General features: G+C 47.1%; 1 protein-coding gene across 3 annotated transcripts in view; it reads right to left on the bottom strand.

Annotated features, from left to right (window-relative positions):
• WWC3 (WWC family member 3) overlaps positions 1-23,919 on the bottom strand; it is a 617,369-nt gene that overhangs the window by 110,205 nt on the left and 483,245 nt on the right. For all 3 annotated transcript variants that reach the window (XM_063955530.1, XM_063955532.1, XM_063955536.1), the window contains one exon: positions 21,861-22,103. In XM_063955530.1, coding sequence (XP_063811600.1) covers positions 21,861-22,103 — 243 coding nt within the window. The remainder of the gene's footprint in view (positions 1-21,860; positions 22,104-23,919) is intronic.

Here is a 23,919-nt window from a genome sequence, read left to right as displayed (position 1 = left end):
GCAATATCTAGTTTTTTGTTTAGGCGGGACGCCATCATGTCCACCTGTGGCCTTTCCCAACGGTTTACCAACAGTTGGAAGACTTCTGGATGAAGTCCCCACTCTCCCGGGTGTAGGTCGTGTCTGCTGAGGAAGTCTGCTTCCCAGTTGTCCACTCCCGGAATGAACACTGCTGACAGTGCTAAGACGTGATTCTCCGCCCATCGGAGAATCCTTGTGGCTTCTGCCATCGCCATCCTGCTTCTTGTGCCGCCCTGTCGGTTTACAAGGGCGACTGCCGTGATGTTGTCTGATTGGATCAGTACCGGCTGGTTTTGAAGCAGAGGCCTTGCCAGACTTAGGGCATTGTAAATGGCCCTCAGTTCCAGAATATTTATGTGTAGGGACGACTCCTGACTTGACCAAAGTCCTTGGAAATTTCTTCCCTGTGTGATTGCCCCCCAGCCTCGAAGGCTGGCATCCGTGGTTACCAGGACCCAGTCCTGTATGCCGAATCTGCGGCCCTCTTGAAGATGAGCACTCTGCAGCCACCACAGTAGAGATACCCTGGTCCTTGGAGACAGGGTTATCAGCCGATGCATCTGAAGATGCGATCCCGACCACTTGTCCAAGAGGTCCCACTGAAAGGTTCTTGCATGGAACCTGCCGAATGGAATTTTGCTTTGTAAGAAGCTACCATTTTCCCCAGGACTCGTGTGCAGTGATGCACCGATACCTGTTTTGGTTTCAGGAGGTCTCTGACTAGAGATGACAGCTCCTTGGCTTTCTCCTGCGGGAGAAACACTTTTTTCTGTTCTGTGTCCAGAACCATCCCCAGGAACAGTAGGCGTGTGGTAGGAACCAGCTGTGACTTTGGAATGTATAGAATCCATCCGTGCTGTTGTAGCACTTCCCGAGATAGTGCTACTCCGACCAACAACTGCTCCTTGGACCTCGCCTTTATAAGGAGATCGTCCAAGTACGGGATAATTAAAACTCCCTTTTTTCGAAGGAGTATCATCATTTCTGCCATTACCTTGGTAAAGACCCTCGGTGCCGTGGACAGTCCAAACGGCAGTGTTTGGAATTGGTAATGGCAATCCTGTACCACAAATCTGAGGTACTCCTGGTGAGGATGGTAAATGGGGACATGTAGGTAAGCATCCTTGATGTCCAGGGATACCATGTAATCCCCCTCCTCCAGGCTTGCAATAACCGCCCTGAGCGATTCCATCTTGAACTTGAATTTTTTTATGTATGTGTTCAAGGATTTCAAATTTAAAATGGGTCTCACCGAACCGTCCGGTTTCGGTACCACAAACAGTGTGGAATAGCAACCCCGTCCTTGTTGAAGTAGGGGCACCTTGACTATCACCTGCTGGGAATACAGCTTGTGAATTGCCTCTAGCACAGCCTCCCTGCCTGAGGGAGTTGTCGGCAAGGCAGATTTGAGGAAACGGCGGGGGGGAGACGCCTCAAATTCCAGCTTGTACCCCTGAGATACTACTTGAAGAATCCAGGGATCCACCTGTGAGCGAGCCCACTGATCGCTGACATTTTTGAGGCGGCCCCCCACCGTACCTGGCTACGCCTGTGGAGCCCCCGCGTCATGCGGTGGATTCAGAGGAAGTGGGGGAAGAATTTTGATTCTGGGAACTGGCTGACTGGTGCAGCTTTTTCCCTCTTCCCTCGTCTCTGTGCAGAAAGGAAGCGCCTTTGACCCGCTTGCTTTTCTGAAGCCGAAAGGACTGTACCTGATAATACAGTGCTTTCTTAGGCTGTGAGGAAACCTGAGGTAAAAAATTTTCTTCCCAGCTGTTGCTGTGGATACGAGGTCCCAGAGACCATCCCCAAACAATTCCTCACCCTTATAAGGCTCTATGTGCCTTTTAAAGTCAGCATCACCTGTCCAGTGTCGGGTCTCTAATACCCTCCTGACAGAATGGACATTGCATTAATTCTGGATGCCAACCGGCAAAATATCCCTCTGTGCATCCCTCATATATAAGACGACGTCTTATGTTAGCAAAATAGTATCCCTGTTTGACAGGGTTACAGACCACGCTGCAGCAGCACTATCTGCAGGTCTCAGTCTAGTACCTGAGTGTGTAAATACAGACTTCAGGATAGCCTCCTGCTTTTTATCAGCAGGTACCTTCAAAGTGGCCGTATCCTAAGACGGCAGTGCCACCTTTTTTGACAAACGTGTGAGCGCCTTATCCACCCTAGGGGATATCTCCCAGCGTAACTTATCCTCTGGCGGGAAAGGGTACGCCATCAGTAACTTTTTAGAAATTACCAGTTTCTTATCGGGGGAACCCACGCTTTTTCACACTTCATTCACTCATTTGATGGGGGAACAAAACACTGCCTGCTTTTTCTCCCCAAACATAAAACCCTTTTTTAGTGGTACTTGGGTTAATGTCAGAAAATAAGAATTTACTTACCGATAATTCTATTTCTCATAGTCCGTAGTGGATGCTGGGACTCCGTCAGGACCATGGGGAATAGCGGGCTCCGCAGGAGACAGGGCACATCTAAATAAAGCTTTTAGGATCACATGGTGCGTACTGGCTCCTCCCCCTATGACCCTCCTCCAAGCCTCAGTTAGGTACTGTGCCCGGACGAGCGTACACAATAAGGAAGGATCTTGAATCCCGGGTAAGACTCATACCAGCCACACCAATCACACCGTACAACTTGTGATCTGAACCCAGTTAACAGTATGATAACAAAAAACGAAGTAGCCTCTGAAAAGATGGCTCACAACAATAGTAATAACCCGATCTTTGTAACAATAACTATGTACAAGTATTGCAGACAATCCGCACTTGGGATGGGCGCCCAGCATCCACTACGGACTATGAGAAATAGAATTATCGGTAAGTAAATTCTTATTTTCTCTAACGTCCTAGTGGATGCTGGGACTCCGTCAGGACCATGGGGATTATACCAAAGCTCCCAAACGGGCGGGAGAGTGCGGATGACTCTGCAGCACCGAATGAGAGAACTCCAGGTCCTCCTTAGCCAGAGTATCAAATTTGTAAAATTTTACAAACGTGTTCTCCCCTGACCACGTAGCTGCTCGGCAAAGTTGTAATGCCGAGACCCCTCGGGCAGCCGCCCAAGATGAGCCCACTTTCCTTGTGGAGTGGGCCTTTACAGATTTAGGCTGTGGCAGGCCTGCCACAGAATGTGCAAGTTGGATTGTGCTACAGATCCAACGTGCAATCGTCTGTTTAGACGCAGGAGCACCCATCTTGTTGGGTGCATACAATATAAACAACGAGTCAGATTTTCTGACTCCAGCTGTCCTTGAAATATATATTTTTAATGCTCTGACAACGTCCAGTAACTTGGAGTCCTCCAAGTCGCTAGTAGCCGCAGGCACCACAATAGGCTGGTTCAAGTGAAAAGCCGAAACCACCTTAGGGAGAAAATGAGGACGTGTCCGCAGTTCTGCCCTGTCCGAATGGAAAATCAGATATGGGCTTTTGTATGATAAAGCCGCCAACTCTGAAACTCTCCTGGCTGAAGCCAGGGCCAATAGCATGGTTACCTTCCATGTAAGGTATTTTAAATCTACCGATTTTAGAGGCTCAAACCAATGAGATTTGAGAAAATTCAAAACTACGTTCAAATCCCACGGTGCCACTGGAGGCACTATTGGGGGTTGTATATGTAGTACACCTTTGACAAAAGTTTGTACTTCAGGCACTGATGCCAATTCCTTCTGGAAGAAGATTGATAAGGCCGAAATTTGAACTTTAATGGACCGCAATTTTAGGCCCATAGACAATCCTGCTTGCAGGAAATGTAAGAATCGACCCAATTGAAATTCTTCCGTTGGAGCCTTCTTGGCCTCACACCACGCAACATATTTTCGCCAAATGCGGTGATAATGTTGTACAGTCACTTCCTTTCTAGCCTTAATCAAGGTAGGAATAACTTCCTCTGGAATGCCCTTTTCTTTTAGAATCCGGCGTTCAACCGCCATGCCGTCAAACGCAGACGCGGTAAGTCTTGGAACATACAAGGTCCCTGCTGAAGCAGATCCCTTCTTAGAGGTAGAGGCCATGGATCCTCCGTGAGCATCTCTTGAAGTTCCGGATACCAAGTTCTTCTTGGCCAGTCCGGAGCCACCAGTATTGTTCTTACTCCTCTTTTCCGTATAATTCTCAGTACCTTTGGTATGAGAGGCAGAGGAGGGAACACATACACTGACTGGTACACCCACGGTGTTACCAGAGCGTCCACAGCTATCGCCTGAGGGTCTCTTGACCTGGCGCAATATCTGTCCAATTTTTTGTTGAGGCGAGACGCCATCATGTCCACCTTTGGTCTTTCCCAACGGTTCACAATCATGTGGAAGACTTCTGGATGAAGTCCCCACTCTCCCGGGTGAAGGTCGTGTCTGCTGAGGAAGTCTGCTTCCCAGTTGTCCACTCCCGGGATGAACACTGCTGACAGTGCTATGACATGATTCTCCGCCCAGCGCAGAATCCTTGCAGCTTCTGTCATTGCTCTTCTGCTTCTCGTGCCGCCTTGTCGGTTTACGTGGGCGACTGCCGTGATGTTGTCCGACTGGATCAACACCGGCTGACCCTGAAGCAGCGATTTTGCCAGGCTTAGAGCATTGTAGATCGCTCTTAGCTCCAGTATATTTATGTGAAGGGACGTCTCCAGGTTTGACCACACGCCCTGGAAGTTTCTTCCCTGTGTGACTGCTCCCCAGCCTCGTAGGCTGGCATCCGTAGTCACCAGGACCCAGTCCTGTATGCCGAATCTGCGGCCCTCTAACAGATGGGCACTCTGCAACCACCACAGGAGAGACAACCTTGTTCTTGGTGACAGTGTTATCCGCTGATGCATGTGCAGATGCGATCCGGACCATTTGTCCAGCAGATCCCACTGAAATGTCCGTGCATGGAATCTGCCGAATGGAATCGCTTCGTAAGAAGCCACCATCTTTCCCAGGACTCTTGTGCATTGATGTACTGACACAGTTCCTGGTTTTAGGAGGTTCCTGACAAGTTCGGATAACTCCCTTGCTTTCTCCTCCGGGAGAAACACCTTTTTCTGAACCGTGTCCAGAATCATTCCCAGGAACAGCAGACGAGTTGTCGGGGTCAATTGAGATTTTGGAAGATTCAGAATCCACCCGTGTTGCTGAAGCACTACCTGGGTTAGTGCTACACCGACTTCCAGCTGTTCTCTGGACTTTGCCCTTATCAGGAGATCGTCCAAGTAAGGGATAATTAATACGCCTTTTCTTCGTAGAAGAACCATCATTTCGGTCATTACCTTGGTAAAGACCCGAGGGGCCGTGGACAAACCAAACGGCAGCGTTTGAAACTGATAATGACAGTCTTGTATCACGAACCTGAGATACCCTTGGTGTGAGGGGTAAATTGGGACATGCAGATAAGCATCCTTTATGTCCAGGGACACCATGAAGTCCCCTTCTTCCAGATTCGCTATCACTGCTCTGAGTGACTCCATCTTGAACTTGAATTTCTGTATGTACAGGTTCAAGGATTTCAGGTTTAGAATAGGTCTTACCGAACCGTCCGGCTTCGGTACCACAAATAGTGTGGAATAATACCCCTTTCCCTGTTGTAGGAGGGGTACCTTGACTATCACCTGCTGAGAATACAGCTTGTGAATGGCTTCCAAAACCGACGTCCTTTCTGAGGGAGACGTTGGTAAAGCAGACTTTAGGAACCGGCGAGGGGGAGACCTTTCGAACTCCAACATGTAACCCTGAGATATTATCTGCAGGATCCACGGGTCCACTTGTGAGCGAGCCCACTGATTGCTGAAAATCTTGAGTCGACCCCCCACCGCTCCTGAGTCCGCTTGTAAAGCCCCAGCGTCATGCTGATGGCTTTGTAGAACCCGGGGCGGGCTTCTGGTCCTGGGCAGGGGCTGCTTGCTGCCCTCTCTTACCCTTTCCTCTGCCTCGCGGCAGATAAGACTGTCCTTTTGGTCGCTTGTTTTTATAGGAGCGAAAGGACTGCGGCTGAAAAGACGGTGTCTTTTTCTGTTGGGAGGGGGTCTGAGGTAAAAAAGTGGATTTGCCGGCAGTTGCCGTGGCCACCAGGTCCGAAAGACCGACCCCAAATAATTCCTCTCCTTTATATGGCAATACTTCCATATGCCTTTTGGAATCCGCATCACCTGACCACTGTCGCGTCCATAAACTTCTTCTGGCAGATATGGACATCGCGCTTACTCTTGATGCTAGAGTACAAATATCCCTCTGAGCATCTCGCATATAAAGAAAAGCATCCTTTAATTGCTCTAGAGTCAATAAAATACTGTCCCTATCCAGGGTATCAATATTTTCAGTCAGAGAATCCAACCACACTACCCCAGCACTGCACATCCAGGCTGAGGCTACTGCCGGTCGCAGTATAACACCAGTATGTGTGTATATACTCTTCAGTGTAGTTTCCAGCCTCCTATCTGCTGGATCCTTGAGGGCGGCCGTATCAGGAGACGGCAACGCCACTTGCTTTGATAAACGTGTGAGCGCCTTATCCACCCTAGGGGGTGTTTCCCAGCGCGCCCTAACCTCTGGTGGGAAAGGGTATAATGCCAATAACTTCTTGGAAATTAGCAGTTTTCTATCTGGGTTAACCCACGCTTCGTCACACACGTCATTCAATTCCTCTGATTCTGGAAAAGCTACAGGTAGTTTTTTCACCCCCCACATAATACCCCTTTTTGAGGTACCAGCAGTATCAGAGATCTGCAAAGCCTCCTTCATTGCCGTGATCATATAACGTGTGGCCCTATTGGAAAATACGTTTGTTTCTTCACCGTCGACACTAGATTCATCTGTGTCGGTACCCGTGTCGACTGACTGAGGTAAGGGACGTTTTACAGCCCCTGACGGTGTCTGAGACGCCTGAGCCGGTACTAACTGGTTTTCCGGCCGTCTCATTGCGTCAACTGACTTTTGTAATGTGCTAACATTATCACGTAATTCCATAACTAAAGCCATCCATTCCGGTGTCGACTCCCTAGGGGGTGACATCACCATTACCGGCAATTGCTCTGCCTCCACACCAACATCGTCCTCATACATGTCGACACACACGTACCGACACACAGCAGCCACACAGGGAATGCTCTAATCGAAGACAGGACCCTCTTAGCCCTTTGGGGAGACAGAGGGAGAGTTTGCCAGCACACACCAAAAACGCTATAAATGTATATAAACAACCCTAGAAGGTGTTGTTTTTGATATAAGCGCTTTTAATATATCAATATCGCCAAATTATGCCCCCCTTCTCTTTGTTACCCTGTTTCTGTAGTGCAGTGCAGGGGAGAGTCCTGGGAGCCTTCCTCACCAGCGGAGCTGAGCAGGAAAATGGCGCTGAGTGCTGAGGAGAATAAGCTCCGCCCCTTTTTCTGCGGGCTTTTCTCCCGGGTTTTAAGAAAACTGGCCTGGGTTAAATACATACATATAGCCTTAATGGCTATATGTGATGTATTTATTTTGCCACTAAAGGTATTTAATATTGCTGCCCAGGGCGCCCCCAGCAGCGCCCTGCACCCTCCGTGACTGAATCAGTGAGACGTGTAGCAACAATGGCGCACAGCTGCAGTGCTGTGCGCTACCTTCATGAAGACTGAGGAGTCTTCTGCCGCCTGCTTTCCGGACCTCCGTCTTCAGCGTCTGTAAGGGGGATCGGCGGCGCGGCTCCGGGACGAACCCCAGGAGGACCTGTGTTCCGACTCCCTCTGGAGCTAAGTGTCCAGTAGCCTAAGACTCCAATCCATCCTGCACGCAGGTGAGTTGGAAATCTCTCCCCTAAGTCCCTCGATGCAGTGATCCTGTTGCCAGCAGGATTCACTGAGATTTAAACCTAAAAAAACTTTTTCTAAGCAGCTCTTTAGGAGAGCCACCTAGATTGCACCCTTCTCGGACGGGCACAAAAACCTAACTGAGGCTTGGAGGAGGGTCATAGGGGGAGGAGCCAGTACGCACCATGTGATCCTAAAAGCTTTATTTAGATGTGCCCTGTCTCCTGCGGAGCCCGCTATTCCCCATGGTCCTGACGGAGTCCCAGCATCCACTAGGACGTTAGAGAAATGTGTAACACATTTTTTATTGCCGGGATCATGTAACGGATGTTCCTAGTGGATTGTGTATATGTCTCAACCTCGTCGACACTGGAGTCAAACTCCGTGTCGACATCTGTGTCTGCCATCTGAGGGAGCGGGCGTTTTTGAGCCCCTGATGGCCTTTGAGACGCCTGGGCAGGCGCGGGCTGAGACGCCGGCTGTCCCATAGCTGTTACGTCATCCAGCCTTTTATGTAAGGAGTTGACACTGTCGGTTTATACCTTCCACCTATCCATCCACTCTGGTGTCGGCCCCACAGGGGGCGACATCACATTTATCGGCATCTGCTCTGCCATCACATAAGCCTCCTCATCAAACGTGTCGACACAGCCGTAACGACACACCGCACACACACAGGGAATGCTCTGACTGAGGACAGGACCCCACACAGCCCTTTGGGGAGACAGAGAGAGAGTATGCCAGCACACACCAGAGCGCTATATAATTTAGGGATTAACACTATATTGAGTGAATTTTTCCCAATAGCTGCTTGTATATACAATATTGCGCCTAAATTTAGTGCCCCCCCTCTCTTTTTAACCCTTTGAGCCAGCAAACTACAGGGGAGAGCCTGGGGAGCTGTCTTCCAGCTGCACTGTGAAGAGAAAATGGCGCCAGTGTGCTGAGGGAGATAGCTCCGCCCCTTTTTCGCGGACTTTTCTCCCGCTTTTTTATGGATTCTGGCAGGGGTATTTATCACATATATAGCTTCTGGGGCTATATATTGTGATATATTTGCCAGCCAAGGTGTTTCTATTGCTGCTCAGGGCGCCCCCCCCCCCCCCCCCAGTGCCCTGCACCCTCAGTGACCAGAGTGTGAAGTGTGCATGAGGAGCAATGGCGCACAGCTGCAGTGCTGTGCGCTACCTTGGTGAAGACTGATGTCTTCTGCCGCCGATTTTCCGGACCTCTTCTTGCTTCTGGCTCTGTAAGGGGGACGGCGGCGCGGCTCCGGGAACGAACACCAAGGCCAGTTCCTTGCGGTCGATCCCTCTGGAGCTAATGGTGTCCAGTAGCCTAAGAAGCCCAAGCTAGCTGCAAGCAGGTAGGTTCGCTTCTTCTCCCCTTAGTCCCTCGATGCAGTGAGCCTGTTGCCAGCAGGTCTCACTGTAAAATAAAAAACCTAAAATAAACTTTCTTTCTAGGAGCTCAGGAGAGCCCCTAGTGTGCATCCAGCTCGGCCGGGCACAGAAATCTAACTGAGGCTTGGAGGAGGGACATAGTGGGAGGAGCCAGTGCACACCAGGTAGTCTAAAAGCTTTCTTTTAGTTGTGCCCAGTCTCCTGCGGAGCCGCTATTCCCCATGGTCCTTACAGAGTTCCCAGCATCCACTAGGACGTCAGAGAAAAGAAAACGAACAACCGATCCACACGGACTGAAAGGGGTGCCATGTTTACACATGAGACCCCTTTCCCCGAATGCCGGGACACCACGTGACTGCTGTCACCGAGGTCCCTTCAGCCAATCAGGAAGCGCTACTTCGTTGCACTCACCTGATTGGCTGTATGCGCGTGTGACCTCAGACAGCGCATCGCAAAGCCTCTCCATTGCCTTCAATGGTGGGAACTTTGCGGGTAGCGGTGGGGTTACCCGCGGTCAGCCGCAGACCGCGGGTGACCTCACCGCTGACGCAAAGTTCCCACCATTGAGTATAATGGAGAGGCTTTGCGAGGCGCTGTCTGACAGCTCAGACGTGCAGCCAATCAGCAGAGTGCAACGAAGTAGCGCTTCCTGATTGGCTGAAGGCACCTCGGTGACAGCAGTCACGTGGTGTCCCGGTATTCGGGGAAAGGGGTCTCATGTGTAAACATGGGACCCCTTTCAGTCCGTGTGGATCGGTTGTTCATTTTCTTTTTTTGCCAAGTACGAGGATTTATATCTGGACACTGGATTGAGGTGAGTATAATTTGATTCACAAGTACCCCGGATCGTCGGATCAGGAGACGTGGCAGTCGGCGGGTCAACATAGGTAAGTATGTGTGTCGGTAGGTGTGTAATAAAGTTTTACTCTCAAGGTGTGTGTCTCCTGTTTTTATTTGGGTATTTTTTTCCCAGTAGTACTACAGGTACCAGCGGGCCCGTTTTTCTCCCGCATGCTGGTACTTGTGGTTCTCCAAGTACCAGCTTGCGGGGGAGGCTTGCTGGGACTTGTAGTACTACAGGAAAAAACAATATTCTTTACATTTTCTCAAGGCTATCAGCCTCCCATCCGCAGCCCTTGGATGGGGGGGGACAGCCTCGGGCTTCACCCCTGGTCCTTGGGTGGCTGGGGGGGACGACCCCTTGATTGAATGGGTCCCCACTCCCCCAGGGTACCCCGGCCAGGGGTGACTAGTTGGATATTTAATGCCACGGCCGCAGGGCGCTGTATAAAAGTGACCCCCGGCTGTGGCATTATCTGTCCAGCTAGTGGAGCCCGATGCTGGTGTAAAAAATACGGGGGACCCCTACTCCTTTCGTCCCCCGTATTTTTTGCACCAGCACCAGGCGCAGAGCCCGGTGCTGGTTTTAAAAATACGGGGGATCCCCTGTCCATTTCCCCCCCGGATTTTTACAACCAGGACCGGCTCGAAGAGCCCGAGGCTGGTTATGCTTTGGAGGGGGGACCCCACGCCATTTTTTTTCCGGGATTTTACCATTCCATCTAAAAAAAAAATATATATATTTTTTTAAAAATATATAAATAATACTTGTGCCTCCCAAAAAGACAAACCAAGTACCTAATCCCTTCTAATATAAAGAGATATGCTATTACCAATAAAAAAAACACCCAAAAAAACATGTTTTAATTTTTTTTTATTAGATTCACCCACCAAAGTGTGGCGGATTGAAAATGACGAATTTACTGTCTAAAAGCACTGTTGTCGAATTTCCAAACTTCAATTGAATATACTTTTGTCGAATTGCCGCATTTGTACCATTGCAGAAAAGTCGAATTTGACAAATGTCGAATTTCAAAAAGTCGAACTTTGAAAGTCCGTTTTTTTGACGCCAAGTACTGAATTGCATTGTCGATTTTTTTTTTTGGGCGAAAAAGTCCAGTTTTTCGACAATTTCGGGAATTCCACCGCAATTGCATATACCCCTAAGACTCTCTGGCACCCAGCCTCCTCAAACCAGAAACTAAACTATTATTCGAAAATAAAGACATAACTTGGTTGCAACCTAAGCCAAAAGACTTTTTCAAATGTCGGGGAAACAAGTGCTTAACTTGCAATCACATAGAGGGCAAAACTTTACAAATTCCAATTGACAAGGAAGAAAAACCTTATGAGATCAGGAGTTTTATCAATTGTAATATCTCCTTTGTTATATATACATTCTTTCTTGTGGCCTTAAATAGGTGTGAAGAACCACAAAGAACTTAACTTATTTATTTACCCGGGAGGTCTAAATGAGGTGGTGGAACTAAATTTGGTGATCTAATATGAGCCTCCCTTTTAAGCTCATATACCATATTTGTCCCAGCATTTCCCTCCTTCTACCTCTATCTCCCCTTCTTGCCCTATCTCTCTCTTTGTTCCTTTCTTAATAGATGGAAGTTATGGAATAATTGTCTATGAAATATATAGACCCTCTTTTACATAATTGATTGACTACTTTTCTTCATCTTTTTTGTTCTAATGTTTATCTTATATTAATTTAGTCAAAAGTTTTGATGTAAATTCAGATAACATATATAGTGATTATAAAGTAATATTGCCATACAGATCCCCTAGATATTTATCCATCGCGCAATGGAGATGTATCTATTAGGATCATAATGGAACTTTGATCATTATGATTAATATGTGACGGAGTACTCTCTTCACAATGTAATATATATTTACGGGCTTCTAGATATGAATTGTTGTGTGAAAAAGCCTCTATCTCTATATATCTTACCCTTAAATTTTAAGTTAAGATATATTTTCTGAGTTTTACTGATTATGGGGTATATGCAATTGCGGTCGAATTCCTGAAATTGTCGAATTTCGGGTCATTTTCGACCAAAAAAAAAATTCGCCTATGCAATTCAGTGCTTTCCGACCAAAAAACGGACTTTCAAAATTCGACTTTTTGAAATTCGACTTTTTGCAAATTCGACTTTTCTGCAATGATACAAGTGCTGCAATTCGACCAAAGCATATTCAATTCAAGTTTGGAAATTCGACAGCAGTGCTTTTAGACAGCAAATTCGTCATTTTCAATCCGCCACACTTTGGAGGGTGAAAACAAATAAAAAAATTTTAAACATGTTTTTTTTTGTGTTTTTTTGGGGGGGAATAGCAGATCTATTTATATTAGAAGGGATTAGGTACTTTTTTTTTTTTTTTTGGAGGCACAAATATTATTTATATATTTTTTAAAATATTATTATTATTATTTTTTTTTTTTTGCTGGAACGGTAAAATCCTAAAAAAAAATGGCGTGGGGTCCCCCCTCCAAAGCATAACCAGCCTCGGGCTCTTCGAGCTGGTCCTGGTTCTAAAAAATAAGAATTTACTTACCGATAATTCTATTTCTCGGAGTCCGTAGTGGATGCTGGGGTTCCTGAAAGGACCATGGGGAATAGCGGCTCCGCAGGAGACAGGGCACAAAAAGTAAAGCTTTAGGATCAGGTGGTGTGCACTGGCTCCTCCCCCTATGACCCTCCTCCAAGCCAGTTAGGTACTGTGCCCGGACGAGCGTACACAATAAGGGAGGAATTTTGAATCCCGGGTAAGACTCATACCAGCCACACCAATCACACCGTACAACTTGTGATCTAAACCCAGTTAACAGTATGATAACAGCGGAGCCTCTGAAAAGATGGCTCACAACAATAATAACCCGATTTTTGTAACTATGTACAAGTATTGCAGATAATCCGCACTTGGGATGGGCGCCCAGCATCCACTACGGACTCCGAGAAATAGAATTATCGGTAAGTAAATTCTTATTTTCTCTATCGTCCTAGTGGATGCTGGGGTTCCTGAAAGGACCATGGGGATTATACCAAAGCTCCCAAACGGGCGGGAGAGTGCGGATGACTCTGCAGCACCGAATGAGAGAACTCCAGGTCCTCTTTTGCCAGGATATCAAATTTGTAGAATTTTACAAACGTGTTCTCCCCTGACCACGTAGCTGCTCGGCAGAGTTGTAATGCCGAGACCTCTCGGGCAGCCGCCCAAGATGAGCCCACCTTCCTTGTGGAATGGGCCTTAACCGATTTAGACTGTGGCAGGCCTGCCTCAGAATGTGCAAGTTGAATTGTGTTACAAATCCAACGAGCAATCGACTGCTTAGAAGCAGGCGCACCCAACTTGTTGGGTGCATACAGTATAAACAGCGAGTCAGATTTTCTGACTCCAGCTGTCCTGGAATATATTTTCAGGGCCCTGACAACTTCTAGCAACTTGGAGTCCTCCAAGTCCCTAGTAGGTGCAAGGCACCACAATAAGCTGGTTCAGGTGAAACACTGACACCACCTTAGGGAGAGAACTGGGGACGAGTCCGCAGCTCTGCCCTGTCCGAATGGACAAACAGATATGGGCTTTTTTGAGAAAAAACCACCAATTTGACACTCGCCTGGTCCAGGCCAGGGCCAAGAGCATGGTCACTTTTTATGTGAGATGCTGCAAATCCACATATTTGACTGGTTTTAAACCAATGTGATTTGAGAAATCCCAGAACTACGTTGAGATCCCACAGTGCCACTGGAGGCACAAAAAAGGGGTTTGTATATGCAATACTCCCTTGACAAACTTCTGGACTTCAGGAACTGAAGCCAATTCTTTCTGGAAGAAAATTTACAGGGCCGAATTTGAACCTTAATGGACCCCAATTTGAGGCCCATAGACACTCCTGTTTGCAGGAAATGCAGGAAACGACCGAGTTGAAATTTCTTTGTGGGGCCTTCCTGGCCTCACACCACGCAACAAATTTTCGCCACACGTGGTGATAATGTTGTGCGGTCACCTCCTTTCTGGCTTTGACCAGGGTAGGAATGACCTCTTCCGGAATGCCTTTTTTCCCTTAGGATCCGGCTTTCCATCGCCATGCCGACAAACGCAGCTGCGGTAAGTCTTGGAACAGACATGGTACTTGCTGAAGCAAGTCCCTTCTTAGCGGCAGAGGCCATAAGACCTCTGTAAGCATCTCTTGAAGTTCCGGGTACCAAGTCCTTCTTGGCCAATCCGGAGCCATGAGTATAGTTCTTACTCCTCTACGTCTTATAATTCTCAGCACCTTAGGTATGAGAAGCAGAGAAGGGAACACATACACCGACTGGTACACCCACGGTGTTACCAGAACGTCCACATCTATTGCCTGAGGGTCCCTTGACCTGGCGCAATACCTGTCCCGTTTTTTGTTCAGACGGGACGCCATCATGTCCACCTTTGGTATTTCCCAACGGTTTACAATCATGTGGAAAAAACTTCTCAATGAAGTTTCCACTCTCCCGGGTGGAGGTCGTGCTGAGGAAGTCTGCTTCCCAGTTTCCATTCCCGGGATGAAAAACTGCTGACAGTGTTATCACATGATTTTCCGCCCAGCGAAAAGTCCTTGCAGTTTCTGCCATTGCCCTCCTGCTTCTTGTGTCGCCCTGTCTGTTTACGTGGGCGACTGCCGTGATGTTTTTCCCACTGGATCAATACCGGCTGACCTTGAAGCAGAGGTCTTGCTAAGCTTAGAGCATTATAAATTTACCCTTAGCTCCAGTATATTTATGTGGAGAAAAGTCTCCATACTTGATCACACTCCCTGGAAATTTTTCCCTTGTGTGACTGCTCCCCAGCCTCTCAGGCTGGGCTCCGTGGTTACCAGCATCCAATCCTGAATGCCGAATCTGCGGCCCTCTAGAAGATGAGCACTCTATAACCACCACAGGAGAGACACCCTTGTCCTTGGATATTGGGTTATCCGCTGATGCATCTGAAGATGCGATCCGGACCATTTGTCCAGCAGATCCCACTGAAAAGTTCTTACGTGAAATCTGCCGAATGGAATTGCTTCGTAGGAAGCCACCATTTTTACCAGGACCCTTGTGCAATGATGCACTGTTTTTAGGAGGTTCCTGACTTGCTCGGATAACTCCCTGGCTTTCTCTTCCGGGAGAAACACCTTTTTCTGGACTGTGTCCAGAATCATCCCTAGGCACAGCAGACGTGTCGTCGGGATCAGCTGCGATTTTGGAATATTTAGAATCCACCCGTGCTGATTGTAGCAGTATCCGAGATAGTGCTACTCCGACCTCCAACTGTTCCCTGGACTATGCCCCTATCAGGAGATCGTCCAAGTAAGGGATAATTAAGACGCCTTTTCTTCGAAGAAGAATCATCAATTCGGCCATTACCTTGGTAAAGACCCCGGGGTGCCGTGGACAATCCAAACGGCAGCGTCTGAAACTGATAGTGACAGTTCTGCACCACGAACCTGAGGTACCCTTAGTGAGAAGGGCAAATTTGGGACATAGAGGTAAGCATCCCTGATGTCCCGGGACACTATATAGTCCCCTTCTTCCTGGTTCGTTATCACTGCTCTGAGTGACTTCATCTTAATTTGAACCTTTGTAAGTGTTCAAAAAAAATTTTTTTAGAATAAGTCTCACCTAGCCTTCTGGCTTCAGTACCACAATATAGTGTGGAATAATACCCCTTTTCTGTAGTAGGAGGGGTAATTTAATTGTCACCTGCTGGGAACACAGCTTGTGAATTTTTTCCCATACTACCTCCTTGTCGGAGGGAGACTTGGTAAAGCAGACTTCAGGAGCCTGCGAAGGGGAAACGTCTCGACATTCCCATCTGTACCCCCGGGATACTACATGTAGGATCCAGGGGTCCTGTACGGTCTCAGTGCCCTGCTGAGAACTTGTCAGACGCGGTGGAACGCTTCTGTTCCTGGGAATAGGCTGCCTGTTGCAGTCTTCTTCCCTTTCCTCTATCCCTGGGCAGATATGATCTTATAGGGACGAGAGGACTGAGGCTGAAAAGACGGTGTCTTTTTCTGCAGAGATGTGACTTAGGGTAAAAAACGGTGGATTTTCCAGCAGTTGCCGTGACCACCAGGTCCGATGGACCGACCCCAAACAAGTCCTCTTCCTTTATACGGCCATACTGTGCCGTTTGGAATCTGCATCACCTGACCACTGTCGTGTCCATAACATCTTCTGGCAGTTATGGACATCGCGTTTATTCATGATGCCAGAGTGCAAATATCCCTCTGTGCATCTCGCATATATAGAAATGCTCTATAGTCAATAAAATACTGTCCCTGTCAAGGGTATCAATATTTTTAGTCAGGGAATCCGACCAAGCCACCCTAGCTCTGCACATCCAGGCTGAGGCGATCGCTGGCCGCAGTATAACACCAGTATGTGTGTATATACTTTTTATTATATTTTCCAGCCTTGTCAGCTGGTCCTTGAGGACGGCCCTATCTATAGACGGTACCGCCACTTGTTTTGATAAGCGTGTGAGCGCCTTATCCACCTTAAGGGGTGTTTCCCAACGCGCCCTAACTTCTGGCGGGAAAGGGTATACCGCCCATAATTTTCTATCGGGGGGAACCCACGCATCATCACACACTTTATTTAATTTATCTGATTCAGGAAAAACTATGGTAGTTTTTTCACATCCCACATAATACCCTCTTTTGTGGTACTTGTAGTATCAGAAATACGTAACACCTCCTTCATTGCCTTTAACGTGTGGCCCTAATAAGGAATACGTTTGTTTATTCACCGTCGACACTGGATTCAGTGTCCCTGTCTGTGTCTGTGTCGACCGACTAAAGTAAACGGGCGTTTTAAAAAACCCTTGACGGTGTTTTTGAGACGTCTGGACCGTACTAATTGTTTGTCGGCCGTCTCATGTCGTCAACCGACCTTGCAGCTTGTTGACATTATCACGTAATTTCCTAAATAAGCCATCCATTCCGGTGTCGACTCCCTAGAGAGTGACATCACCATTACAGGCAATTGCTCCGCCTCCTCACCAACATCGTCCTCCTACCTGTCGACACACACGTACCGACACACAGCACACACACAGGGAATGCTCTGATAGAGGACAGGACCCACTAGCCCTTTGGAGAGACAGAGGGAGAGTTTGCCAGCACACACCAAAAACGCTATAATTATATAGGGACAACCTTATATAAGTGTTTTCCCTTATAGCATCTTAATATATATATAAGCATATCGCCAAATTAGTGCCCCCCCTCTCTGTTTTAACCCTGTTTCTGTAGTGCAGTGCAGGGGAGAGCCTGGGAGCCTTCCCTCCAGCCTTTCTGTGAGGGAAAATGGCGCTGTGTGCTGAGGAGATAGGCCCCGCCCCTTTTTCGGGCGGCCTCGTCTCCCGCTCTTAACGGATTCTGGCAGGGGTTAAATATCTCCATATAGCCTCCGGAGGCTATATGTGAGGTATTTTTAGCCAAAATAGGTATTCATTTGCCTCCCAGGGCGCCCCCCTCCCAGCGCCCTGCACCCTCAGTGACTGCCGTGTGAAGTGTGCTGAGAGGAAAATGGCGCACAGCTGCAGTGCTGTGCGCTACCTTTAGAAGACTGAGGAGTCTTCTGCCGCCGATTCTGGACCTCTTCTTACTTCAGCATCTGCAAGGGGGCCGGCGGCAAGGCTCCGGTGACCATCCAGGCTGTACCTGTGATCGTCCCTCTGGAGCTGATGTCCAGTAGCCAAGAAGCCAATCCATCCTGCACGCAGGTGAGTTCACTTCTTCTCCCCTAAGTCCCTCGTTGCAGTGATCCTGTTGCCAGCAGGACTCACTGTAAAATAAAAAACCTAAGCTAAACTTTCCTAAGCAGCTCTTTAGGAGAGCCACCTAGATTGCACCCTTCTCGGCCGGGCACAAAATCTAACTGGCTTGGAGGAGGGTCATAGGGGGAGGAGCCAGTGCACACCACCTGATCCTAAAGCTTTACTTTTTGTGCCCTGTCTCCTGCGGAGCCGCTATTCCCCATGGTCCTTTCAGGAACCCCAGCATCCACTAGGACGATAGAGAAATGCGGGGAAAAAATTGACAGGGGATCCCCCGTATTTTTAAAACCAGCACCGGGCTCTGCGCCTGGTGCTGGTGCCAAAAATACGGGGGACAAAAAGCGTAGGGGTCCCCCGTATTTTTAACACCAGCATCGGGCTCCACTAGCTGGACAGATAATGCCACAGCCGGGGGTCACTTTTATGCCGTGCCCTGCGGCCGTGGCATTAAATATCCAACTAGTCACCCCTGGCCGGGGTACCCTGGGGGAGTGGGGACCCCTTCAATCAAGGGGTCCCCCCCCCAGCCACCCAAGGGCCAGGGGTGAAGCCCGAGGCTGTCCCCCCCCATCCAATGGGCTGCGGATGGGGGGGCTGATAGCCTTTTGTGATCATGAAAATAATATTGTTTTTTCCAGCAGTACTACAAGTCCCAGCAAGCCTCCCCCGCAAGCTGGTACTTGGAGAACCACAAGTACCAGCATGCGGGAGAAAAGCGGGCCCGCTGGTACCTGTAGTACTACTGGAAAAAAATACCCAAATAAAAACAGGACACACACACCGTGAAAGTAAAACTTTATTTCATACGTCGACACACACATACTTACCTATGTTCACACGCCGACATCGGTCCTCTTCTCCATGTAGAATCCACGGATACCTGAAAATAAAAGATCAATATACTCACCTCAACCAGGGTCCAGAGATAAATCCACGTACTTGTAAAAAAAAAAAAACGCAAATACCCGCTCCATACCGGACTGAAAGGGGTCCCATGCTGACACATCAGACCCCTTTCTCCCGAATGCCGGGACATCACGTGACTCCTGTCACTGAAGTCCCTTCAGCCAATCAGGAAGCGCTACTTCCGTGGCGCTCACCTGATTGGCTGTGCGCTGTCTGAACTCAGACAGCGCATCGCACAGCCCCGTCCATTATATTCAATGGTGGGAACTTAGCGGCTAGCGGTGAGGTCACCCGCCGGTCAGCGGCTGACCGCGGGTTAACCCCACCGCTACCCGCAAAGTTCCCACCATTGAAAGTAATGGAGCGGCTTTGCGATGCGCTGTCTGACAGCACAGACAGCGCACAGCCAATCAGGTGAGCGCCACGGAAGTAGCGCTTCCTGATTGGCTGAAGGGACTTCAGTGACAGGAGTCACGTGATGTCCCGGCATTCGGGAGAAAGGGGTCTGATGTGTCAGCATGGGACCCCTTTCAGTCCGGTATGGAGCGGGTATTTGCGTTTTGTTTTTTTTACAAGTACGTGGATTTATCTCTCTGGACGTGGATTTATCTCTGGACGCTGGAAGGTGAGTATAATTTTTTCACAGGTACCTCGGATCGTCGGAGACCGTGGCAGTCGGCGTGTCAACATAGGTAAGTATGTGTGTGTCGGTAGTGTGTAATAAAGTTTTACTTTCACGGTGTGTGTGTACTGTTTTTATTTGGGTATTTTTTTTCCAGTAGTACTACAGGTACCAGCGGGCCCGTTTTTCTCCCGCATGCTGGTACTTGTGGTTCTCCAAGTACCAGCTTGCGGGGGGAGGCTTGCTGGGACTTGTAGTACTACTGGAAAAAAACAATATCTTTTTATTATCACAAAAGGCTATCAGCCCCCCCATCCGCAGCCCATTGGATGGGGGGGGACAGCCTCGGGCTTCACCCCTGGCCCTTGGGTGGCTGGGGGGGGGACCCCTTGATTGTAGGGGTCCCCACTCCCCCAGGGTACCCCGGCCAGGGGTGACTAGTTGGATATTTAATGCCACGGCCGCAGGGCACGGCATAAAAGTGACCCCCGGCTGTGGCATTATCTGTCCAGCTAGTGGAGCCCGATGCTGGTGTTAAAAATACGGGGGACCCCTACTCTTTTTGTCCCCCGTATTTTTGGCACCAGCACCAGGCGCAGAGCCCGGTGCTGGTTTTAAAAATACGGGGGATCCGTGCCCAATTTTTCCCCTGCATTTTTAGAACCAGGACCAGCTCGAAGAGCCCGAGGCTGGTTATGCTTTGGAGGGGGGACCCCACGCCATTTTTTTTTCCGGGTTTTTCCTGTTTTTTCCCGTTTTTTAAAATCGCGGCAAAATCCGCCAAATCGGCCGATTTTCGCCCGCGATTCTGGCGAACCCGTTTTTCATTGAATATGGTGAATTCCGGCAGCCACCTGCCGGAATTCACCTGGCGAATTGAGTCGAATTAAAAAACGGCGAAAAATTGCCGCGATTCGCCGTGAATTGCATATACCCCTATAACTGATTATACTTAAACTATAACTAAAAATTTAAAAAATTGGACTTTTAACCAACCTTTCTCAACTACAAGGTTTTGTTTACTCAATTCTCTCTTTTATCTTCCGGAATATCATGCACCAAAAAGTTGGAGATACCCACTTCTTGGAACCATCACCAGGACTTATCATTGCTGTTACTGAAATGTTTAATACCACGCACTCTACTGTTTTCCCCATGTTGGGACTCCCATACTGTAATGTACCTTGTAAATGCAATTTTGTGTCCAAATAAAAATTATCGTTCAAAAAAAAAAAAAAAAGTTATATTTTCTATGTATTAACATTACTATGACAACAGAAAATTGAATTTAAGGAATAGTGGTCATGTGACGTGGTCACGTGACTGTAGTACTGAGAGCGGCATTCTGTCACTGTTTATTAACATCGCTATAGTAACGGGCGATGCTGCATGGTTTAGATCACAGAGCTGAATCACGTGATCGGAGCCCCGACAGAAACTCCAGATACATTATAATGCAATGTCCGGAGAAGCTTAGTGACCTAAGAAACACATGATCGTCCGAGAACTATGGGAAAGCATCAGGAAGTGTTTCCTAGGTATTGGAAGATTAAAAAAGTAGCAGATTGGAGCTTTAATGCTTAATATACTGGAATGTAGTTAACAAGTTTAAAAGAACGTATTTGAAAAAACTACACTATTTAAATCTTATTGTAATTCTTGAATAATTGGGTCTGCCTCCCTGTTATTTATGTATTGATATTTAAAGTATTTTTATTAATTAGATAGAATAATTGCTTACAGGTGCCAACCAGACACCACACTGGTAAAGGTATATAAACCATAATGGTAAAGCTATATAAACCAGATAAGGATAAGCACACTCCACGCGTTTCACTGCAAGTAGCAGCGGAACGCATAATTTGCACCTACATGCTCACCCATCAGGACAGCTCTGCAGTATCTGAACCAACCCCGGACTCCTTACATCTATAACACATGGCGTATTCTCAGCGTTCCCAAAGCAAAGAAATTAAGGAGTGAATATCATATCTGCACCGCAATTATCTGAGGATTTCACCTGAACACAGTACAAATTGGAGAACAATTCCTCTAGTGGTGCTCTGGTAATTATACCACTACACTGGACCATTTTATTTGCCTAAGGAACCATTGCATTAAAAATCAGGAGTCTATACTATAGGTGTACTTTAGAGGACGGACACTATACTAATAGTCCTCAAGTCTATCCTGAATAAATTTAATTGGGTGTTTGCATCTTAATCTGTGACACATGCTGTCATTATTTTTTAAATGATTAAAATATGTATTAAACGTATATATTTTAATTATCTATACTATTCTGATTATAATATAGAGTGCTAATTGCTTTATACAAGCGCTGCCCACCATCTTTTTTGCTTTTGTATATCAGTGGGAGTGACTCTCCCTTTATTTCTGGGTAGCTGCTAAGTGTAGCAAACCATATTGAGTGCCCGATTATACCTTGATATATTGCTTTACACTGAATAACTACAAACCTTTCAGTAATTCCTTGAGCAGAGGTGGAGCGGGCCCTCTGGATCTCATCAGCTAAACGTCCCTTTTCTTCTTCTAATTTTGCAAGATCTTCAGGGGATCGCCTCTGCTGACAAATGAGCTGCAGGTCCTGAAGAAGGGCTTCCTTCTCCTTAATGAGCTGTAGATGATCCCTATCTGCTTCAGCCGTTCCTGGCCAGGTTTCACTGTCCAGGAGAGCCAGTTGGTGTTGTATGCTGGAAACTCTAAAGTTAATTAAAATAACAAATAATTAACGTTCCATTGACCATCAGCAAACCTACATAAAATACATTATATGACATATGCATACACACACACACACACACACACACACACACACATAAAAGTCCAGCTTTTGTGTGTTTGTGATTTTCACTGTCTTTAAATCCCACCCTCCTTGTTTTTTGGCTTTTATTTTTATTTTTTTAACCTCAAGGAAATTTTAGTGTGTTGTTGGAAAGACAACTCTACAATGTTCATGTGAAAGCTTGCTGAAGTCACCTAGGAGTGACTGGATGAGAGTCTTGCCTCTCAGCCAGACTACAATCAGCTTAACAGGCTGCAGCTGTGAGGCCTTACTAACAGGGCATGGCAGACTCCTAGCTACTGTAAATTGGCCAAAGTTTCTATTTACGGGCCCATGAAAGTGTTGGTGGTGGCTAAAGCTGGCTATACATCAGATCAACTTTCCTCTAATCATCAAACTAGTTGGTTAGCCGGAATGAAAATCTGGTAAAGTATGGGAGCAAACGACAATCAGCAGTTTGCTCCCAAATGCTAGAAAACAGACAAAAACTGTCGCTCAGACAAGTTGCGTAAATCAAATAGATGTAACCAACTGCTTGAACAACATCTTCTGCCATTTGGGAGCAATTTGATGATTGTCGTTTGCTCCCATACATTATCAGATTTTCATTCCAACTAACCAACTAGTTGGGTGGTTGGAGGAAGGTCGGTCTGGTATCTGGCCTGCTTTATAGACATTCCTATCACTTCTTCCAATTGTGCAGTACCTTGTGCTCCTGTGACTGATAGTGTATACTTAGTTGTGACATAGTAGCTATTGGTCAAACTCCCATTATAACCCTGACATGGGGGACAGTGGCAGCAGCCTGAAATGTAAGCAGCTGCTTACTACAGTACTTCTACTTATGAGCGTCTGTAGCTATGTCTGTGAGGGTGCCATGGGAGCATTAATAACATCCACCTAGGACTAGATTTACTTCTACAATTCTAATTGTAGTGCCTGCTCTGGCTATTTACATCTGGTGTGTGTGTGTGTGTGTGTGTGTGTGTGTGTGTGTGTGTGTGTTAGACTCTAGCTCTGTAAGCATTTATACACTCCTGAGAAGACAGTTTATGTGAGCTAAAGCTAGAAAGGCAAACATTTATTACATTGTTTCTGTATATATTTTTTGTTGCTTGCTCATCTATTGCCCATTACTGTATTGTTTTTGTTACATGATGGATTAAAATAAGGGGGTCAAGGGAGGGTGAGTCTCTGTCATGATGTCAATGGCAGTCGCTGCTTTGTATAATGCATAAATATTTCCAGAATTGTCCTGTTCACCAGTGTGCATCCGACACTCATACAGTACAAACCTGTTATCATTACACAACCCATAAGTGCCTCCCTTATAGCGTATATGAAAGATGGCACCTGGATTTAATGCAATGTCTTCCCTTATTTTGGAAATATACTGTTTTATTATCATTATTTATTATCATTAATGATACCATTTCACTTTAATGAAAATAAAAGCATAGTCTTCTAAAAAAAACTGCAATAAATCTACTCCCCTTTGGCTCTTGAATATTAGACAAACAGCCAAAAGTAAAGTATGCTGATACTTCTCAGTTTCCCGAGAAGAAATGACATTACATATGGCCATGAGAAAAACCTCTCCCTGAAGAAAAGAACTCTAACACAGTTTATTTCCTACAAGCATCTGGAAAGAATTTACATCACGTGGCCCTGAAGGCAAATGTTTCTCTTAAAACATTGTTTAAATTACTGAAAAGAAAAAGAATAGGAAAACA

Source organism: Pseudophryne corroboree, chromosome 2 (assembly GCF_028390025.1).
Source record: "Pseudophryne corroboree isolate aPseCor3 chromosome 2, aPseCor3.hap2, whole genome shotgun sequence".
NCBI lineage: Eukaryota > Metazoa > Chordata > Amphibia > Anura > Myobatrachidae > Pseudophryne > Pseudophryne corroboree.
This window is presented reverse-complemented; position numbering and strand designations above follow the sequence as displayed.